The sequence below is a fragment of the Mercenaria mercenaria genome, chromosome 13 (genome assembly GCF_021730395.1).
Source record: "Mercenaria mercenaria strain notata chromosome 13, MADL_Memer_1, whole genome shotgun sequence".
Lineage (NCBI taxonomy): Eukaryota > Metazoa > Mollusca > Bivalvia > Venerida > Veneridae > Mercenaria > Mercenaria mercenaria.
In genome coordinates this window covers 323106-331157 of record NC_069373.1, presented here as the reverse complement: position 1 = coordinate 331157, position 8052 = coordinate 323106, and the positions used below count along the sequence as shown (strand labels likewise).

Sequence of the window (8052 nt, the reverse complement as noted above, 5' to 3'; positions counted from 1 at the left end):
CGACTCAGTCTTGTTATCAATGCGAAAGTATCAATTTCTCAACGGGTGATATGAAAAAATAGTATCACATGCGCAGAAAAACAAAATAAAAGAAATATTGAAAATAACGAGTTTGCGCATGAGTTATAAAATTACTGGGTAATATGATATATTATTCAAGTTAAACAAATGGGAACTTGCATTAGACATTTATGTGAGGTATAATAATTATTATTATTCAACAACTTCGAAATCATGGGTTAGTTACTTTGCAAAACCATTAAGTCCGAAAACGGTAAAAAAGGAAATTGTTTGGCGAATTTCATTCCGGTATGGTATAAAGAGAAAACAACATAAATGTATTTATGATGTGAGTCAATAGCATACATGACACGGAAATAAGCCTTAATTAGACGCATAAATTATCAGATGCATGGTTATTTACTACATTATTTGAAAATAAATTACTAAATTAATAGTCATACCATTTGTCCAATTATATAATATTCTCTAATTCAGAAATATACAAAAAAATAACTGCCGTTAAAGAATAGTGATTTGTAAGATATTCTATTGAAATAGTTTCTGACAGCGCAAATTAAATTCAGAAATAAAGTGATGTTAAATGAACTAAATTAGAAACTGAATAAAACTAGATAAACGTTTAGATAACGGTCGTTAAAGAAAAGTGGCCTTTAAGAATTAATGAAAATTATAAGAGAAATGATTATTTGCCATTATGAATTTTATGGTATTTCTTTTATTCATTTGGAAGGAATTATAAATAAGATCAAAAAAAAGCTACTGCCGTATCCATTGTGAACAGGAACATTTGGTTAATTTTAAAGTAAGATGAAAATACTACAGTATTATTTTTATTTACAAATACTGTGTTATTTCGCGTATCACTATGTAAAATATAATCACCCTGCTCCGAGTAATCTGAAATATGTAATCGAAGTTACTCGAAGGCCCATTTAAATGTGTATAGGAAATTATTTATTCGTCTCGGAGTCACTGGAAGGAATTCCGCCAGGAAGACCCTGACCCTTTGAACTTAATCTCGTTGTACAATTATTTCTGCTAAAAAAGTGCTTTATGCATGTCACATTTACAATAAGGCTAATATCTGACTGACTTGACCTCTGACCTGTAAGTGTGACCTTGACCTTCGAGATAGGAATCAAGGATATTTTTTCAGTTAATAAATAATCAATTCTCAGTGAATATTTAAGACTGAACAAATCTGACAGACACATAGCATCAAACAGTTATTTACATGAGCACATTACATTTTAATCATTCTAAAGAAAAATATATTGTTAAAGAATAGACTGCGGCATTGGTGATTGTTATTTTTGGTGAACAATCCACTTTTTGGGAACTCCCAACAAGCTTTTTATAGACTGAACGATTCTGGATTCTTGTTTCCCGTTTAGATATCATTTGATTGCACGATCACACAAACAATCGTTAATGAAACGGAGCATAACTATTCTTGATTTGTAAAGAAATGTTTCAGAAAAGTTTTCAAAACCCATGCGAAATTCTTAAAACGAGTTATTGTAAATGAACTGACAGTACTTTAATCACAATTCACAAAAAATATACCTGTCAATAATATTCTAAAACTAAATTCCAACGTTACAGATATTCAAATGTTCTTTTTAATGTATTTGAAAGTGTTTAGAATTGAATTTCAGTATAATTTTGAACATGCTTACATAAAAAAAGGCTTAACTGAAGAGGTGATTTGACATGAATTTTTGTCTAAAGAGAAACCACAATTCTTCCATTTCTTCATCGGACGACACACCTGCTACGTAAACGCTGCAATTATGTTTCTTCTTCATAAGACATGTCCTTGCCGCAGAACCATTAAGCATCATATCAGAACCCAATTTTAATTGTAAAAATGATACTCCTTCTATTTTGTTCATTACTAAACCATACATGAACACGTCTTCTATGAAAAAATATGGCGTATTCAACGCAACACTATACAAAGACGATATGATATCAAACGTCATTAAAACAAGTTTACCTTCACAGTAACTAGGGTATTTTGTTTCTCCTGCAAATAAGCTGTCAGGTAAATACCATTTGGACTTAGAGTTTCGAAAGATTTTACCTCTGTTGTAACGGCAGAAAACTTGTCTTGATTTGTGAACTAAAGTTAAAACTGTATTGTTGAGAAATCTAAACATATCAATAACAACATCATCATCAACTTTCATCACAGTTTGAACATTATCACATCTGTTTATAATCCATTTTAATCCAGTCATAGTATTAAATGATAAATTGTAGTAATTATCTATGAAATTGCCTTGCAATATATCACCATAAATATGATGTTCAGCTGAAATAGCTCTTTGCAATTGATCGTTATCGAATGTCCCGAAAGGAAAAATTCTTTTAACAGGCCCAAACACTGAAAAGTAAGATTGGTTTGTCCATGTTCGCCGTATCGTTTCACGTCGTTCAAAGTGATAGGGTGAAGAATGGATTAATGCTATCAGCTGCAAGTTTGTGCAATCTGTCTTTGGTTCCAAACTAAAAGAAGTGAAATTAAGAAATGGAAACTTTGCAATAGAAAACACTTTATTCTGCATTTCTTTCGTTTTAATTGGCACAAACCAAGGCATCTTTAGTTCCAGCTTAATATCTTTCATAACATCTTGCATGGTTGATCTCTTATCCACGATTCGAGTGTTTCCTTTCCTTAGCGACGGTAACATTATAGGTACAAACACAACAAACGTTAAGATAAGGAATAGTTTTAAGACACACTTTGATGAAGTTTTTGTTGTCCTAACGCTCATTTTGGTTACTTTTTTTTCCACATTTGAGCACAAATAGGTAATGTCTCGTTCAATTTTTCTAAACGTGTCTGAAAAAGAAAATGCTTTTCTCATTTAATAGCTCACCGATCGCAATTTTCAACATTCAACAACACAAGCATGTTTAATAAGTAATAGTACCTGCGTACAATCTAGTCCGGTCTACGGGAGGATAGCCTAACCGATGTAATCCTGTCTATTGATCAACTTTATCAGCTATTAGCAAGTGGTTCTGGACTAAACTTAATGTCCATCAAGTACAAGATTGGTGGCAGCGGTAGTTTAGAGCCCATTTTTTATCAAAAAGTAAATGGTTGCCAAATTGCCAGTAAAAAACGTAGGGATTAGTGTTTGATAAGGGACCAGGTGAGACCTTATTGTGTTCAGAAGATTACGTTATTGGTCTAAGACACTCATTCAAGTGTAATTTGTCGAATAATTGAAATAAATTTTCGAATGTCGTGGGTAGCTGTCTGCGAATGCGCCATCGAAAATCCATATAGCCGGCATTGTAGTTTCCTTCGGTGGTCTTTCTCATGTCCTTAAAAGTTTTTTATTTTATTTTATCATTATTGTAGAATTGAAATTACAGAACATTTTGTCATTGATGTTTATTGAAGATGTAACAACAATGGTGTCCAGAAGGTAGGTTAGTTACATCTTGTGTTAGTGAACAAGTGGTTCCAATTATTCTTGCGACCCTTGAGCAATTGATGACGCAACTGGGCATTCATGAAAAAAATTGCCAGGTCACTTTTATCCGTTCGGGAAGCGACTTTGAGCTAAGATTGGAAACTGTGTCCGTGTTGTGTCGTGAAACATTTACGGAGTCTGAGTTTGATAAAATTTATCTTACCCGGAATAAATTATGGATACATCATGACAGTGATAACGAGGCTGAATCTTAGAATGAATCCAGTACGTTGTCACGTAATAAGGCCAAAGGTGCTCGTACTAGGTCAAGGTTCTTACTAGCCACGGGGCCTCCAGAGCATGTATGCCTGCAGTAGCCTCTAGGAAAATTAAGGCATTGTTCAAAACTCCGGCTGAATTTCTACCTATAATACTGGCGGGCAGGAGTAAGGTGTCGATACAAAGAACGAAGTTAAGGTTCGATCTTGGTTAAATTAGCATCCCTTAAGGGGGTGATTTTAGGGCAAATGCTTGAAGGCAATCACCCGGTACGGGGGTAGGAGCCGACTATAGTATGTTGACAAGAAAAACGATAAGTTACTTGCCTGAAGATCTGACCTTCGCTGGTAACAGCAGCTGGGAAGCTTTTGAACAGAAGTTTACCAGATATGATGAGGCATGCTGATGGCCTGATGTTGAAAAAGAAGATGGCTTCTGTGGGTCACTACTGACAAGGCCATGGACTTTGATGTAACAATACACGGTAGTGGTTAGGTGAACTAGTATAAGGGTTTACGTAGTAAGCTGGAAGCAAACAAGAGTTGCTGGCAGCAGCTCAAACACAGTTTCAATAGGCTTGCCAGAGGGAAGGCGAGTCGTTGGATGATTATGCAGACAAGCAACAATTGCGGAAAAAGTGTTTATGGGTCTGCCTGATTCGTTTGTGACTAATAAAATCGTAAGTTATTTCCGACAGGTCCTGTTGGATAAAGATGCTTGCCACCTTGTGTTAAGACATGGTCCTACATGTATCAAACAGGCTAAGCAGGTGGTCCCTAAATACAGGGACACACTGCTATGTATGAGAAACCAAAGCACTATGGCGGCGGCCATCTGAGTCATTTTACAATATTTTATATCATAAAAACATATTGAAAGGTAAATACATTAGCTATTATATCATACTTGAAAGGTTAAATACAGTGTTCTCTCTGGTATTTTGCTTGCTCTGAGTTCATGTTATCAACTTCTGTCAATATAAAGTAAGGTCGGAAAAACCCGGAAATACAGAAGATATCAAAATCGGCATGTATGCTTTGGCTGTAAATCTATGGATTTCGCTGTTTGTTTAATATTGCCTCGATATTGCCTCGAAAAATGACATATCAACCTGTTGAGGAAGATAAAATGAAACGGACATAGTAATATTGTTGGACAAGTATTGAATATTAATGATTCAAATATTGTATCACTTACCCCTACCCCTTGTAGTACTTTAGCAACAATAACAGAAAATTAACTTCTGAATCACTTATACTTTTGATTGAGGTGATAGCTGTGAATTATCAAAATATCTTAGCAGCTTGTTTCATCAAATTGGACAAGGAAATCACAAAAGATTTTTACCTCTACCTGCAATTTATAAATTTCGCAATTTAAACATTGAATGAGGATACACCAGTTTAGGTGTCAGTACAATATTGTAAGAAGAAAACAATCTCTTATGGATCAAAGTCTGAGGTCTTAGATTCTGTATTCTATACCAGAAAACATACTTTTAGAATTTCACAGTGAGGAAACACCAGTTTTTATTGATAAAAGATAAGTTTTGAATGTTATGCTTTTCAAATTTATCCCCAAGTAACTTGCAAGTATTTACTTTAAAGGGCCAAAATTTGCAATTTTTGGCTAGTTAACACGATGGAGACCACATTTTACAATCAGCTCTAATCAAGCTGCACACAACTTAAATTGGCATAATAACTCGGTTCCTTTCGAAAACTGACCAGATCCCATCATGGATTCCAGAGTTAAGACCCTTCATTTATGATTATACAAACTTGCAAAATATCTTTACCAACAATAAATTGTCTCAGATTCGTGTGTTTCCTCACACACTGGCCTCAGTTGTCGGCCAATTTTCAATTGGTGTCCTCATTTGTTTGTGTGTTCATGTACGTGTAAAAAACATTCCAGTGCTAGTTTCCCTTTTTACTGTTAGAACATTAGACTTCGTATATATATGTACAGCATTTGCTTTGCTAACAGGAGCATTGGGGTCTCGTCCCTCTTCTGCCCATTTGAGGTGTTTCCTTTTGCAAATACACCAGAAACCTTATGATCTTCAGTTCACACAGCTTAAACGGGTACAAGTAATGAAAATCTCTCTCTCTTTCTCTCTAAGATATATTTAAAGAGAGTCAATAAGAAAATAGTATATAAATTATTCCTGGCTTTGTAATGATAGTGTTTCATTTGCTTGTGTTTTTTCACAGACTGTCCTCAAATGCAGCTTGTCTTTGGATTATTAAATACTTTATTATAATTTGTTTACAAGAAACTATATTTTTTTTTAATTCTTTAATGGTGTCAAGGTCAAATCAGGCAAGGAATTGAAAGCAACATAGAACATAGAAGAAAAATCTGGTAGTGAAACTTCACTTCAGGAGAAAAGGCAAAAACAAAATTTGAATGTGAAAATTTTATAAAAGAGACGTTCATGAACAACAGTAAAGATATATTAAGAAGAAGAATAGCAGCTCTTCATCTCTAACGAAGAAGCTGAAATTTTCTATAATAAAGAAAGAATTGAATCAGCAAATTAAAGAACATACCTCAACAAAAGTGGATATTTTTTTAAATATCAGACAACTATTGCTACATTTCCTAAGAAGGCTTTTAAACATAGTTACTGACCGATTATTAGTTATGGAAACACATAAGAATAAGCTGTGTTTATTTATTTTATTCAGAATTGAAAAGGCTTTGTAACGGGATACCGGAATTAAACTGTCTTATTTATAAAGTTTGATTCTCGACTCAGACATGTTTTAAGCTCAGGGCGAGCTACTGTGATCACTAGTCGTCCGTTTTCTGTCCGTCCATACATCGTCTGTCCAGCTTCCAGCCACACTTTCCTTCTTTCCTTTAAACAACATCTCAACCACCAGGCCAATTTTAATGAAACTTCACAAGGATGTTTCTTGGTTTGTCTTCTTTGCATCATTTTCAAAGAATTGGATTCCATATAGAACTCTGGCTGCCATGGCAACCAAACGAAATGAAACTTTTAAAAAATCTTCTGGTGCAAAACCACAGGTTCGAGGTCTTTTATATTTTGTATGTAGCATCATCTAAAGGTCTTCTGACAAGATTGTTAAAATTATCCCACTAGTGTCAATAATGAAGGAAGATAACACGTTTTGTATTAATTTTCTGTTCCTGTAAGTTCGTTAGTATGTGATGCAATTGAGAACAATCGAGGGGATATGTAATTATATTCTTGTTTAAATGGATTTGTCGGACTTCGCAAAAGATAGTTAGAATCAACGACTTGACTGATCGCAAGATGATGTCATTCTGTCAACTGAGAATATGTTACAATCGTAATTTTAACTGCATAATCTTCTGCTCCGATGATAAAACTATTCTGATACTTCATAAGGCAAATAAACGTGTCAAAATATTACAGAAACAAAATTTTCTTACCCTTATAATTTATAAAAGTTAAAACATCCTGTTAATCCAATGACCCTAACTGGCGAAAGAAATTCATAAGTCTCCTAATATTTCGAATACACAGTTCTTCATTACATTCCGATGTAACCGCTTCTACCTGTCAGTCGAAATTCTTAAACTTCAGTGTACCGCTTTGATCTTTTTCATTAATGGCCTGCTGATGTTATGCACTATTCTTTTGATATCGAGATCTGCAGGTCACTCGTAGTGTGATTAAAAAAGAAATAGTTGACTCGGTAGTTTTTACATGCAGATATATATATATATATATATAGGAAGATAACTCGTTTGTATTAAATTACCTTTAACTTGGATAATTTTCTGTTCCTGTAAGTTCGCTAGTGTGTGATGCAATTGTTTACCAATAAAAAAGTGAGAAAAATAGAGGGGACATATATATATATACGTGTTCCAACAGCTTTTTTTTGTGGGTGTTTTATTTTTGTTTCTTGTTTTTGTTTTTATTTTACTGTCAACATATTTTGTGTACAAACACGGTTGGGGGGGGTGGGGGGGGGGTGGGGGGGTGCGACATGGAAAATAGAAGTACGAAATAAAATTTACAAATCACTGTTCTTGTTTTCGAAATATCTCCGTTTCATTATGGTTTTTCTTGTTTGTTGTTTTTTTTTTGCTTTTTTTTAGGTATTTTGCTGATTCTGGCTATTCTTAAATGAAAATAAAGCTTTAAAACAAGAACGGTGACCAATGCATTTTGTTTCATTTTTCCATTATAATCATTATTCTGAGTTAATGATAACAATATACCAAGTTTGAAGAAAATTGTAAGTTCGAAACAAGTGACAATACAATTTTTCAGATAAATGTTGAATCTTGTTGTTTTGAATGTTATTCATGC

General features: G+C 34.0%; 1 protein-coding gene across 1 annotated transcript; it reads right to left on the bottom strand.

Annotated features, from left to right (window-relative positions):
* Positions 1–667: 667 nt before the first annotated feature.
* Positions 668–7437, bottom strand: LOC128547692 (beta-1,3-galactosyltransferase 5-like). The gene is made up of 2 exons (XM_053520777.1): positions 7164–7437; positions 668–2872 (listed from the first exon to the last, which is right to left on the bottom strand). The coding sequence occupies exon 2, from the start codon at positions 2802–2804 to the stop codon at positions 1716–1718; it is 1089 nt and encodes a 362-aa protein (XP_053376752.1). The 5' UTR covers positions 2805–2872; positions 7164–7437; the 3' UTR covers positions 668–1715.
* Between the last annotated feature and the right edge of the window lie 615 nt (positions 7438–8052).

Bases quoted from the DNA above. Each gene is read 5' to 3' on its own strand.
- LOC128547692 (XM_053520777.1), bottom strand. From the start codon at position 2,804: ATGAGCGTTAGGACAACAAAAACTTCATCAAAGTGTGTCTTAAAACTA.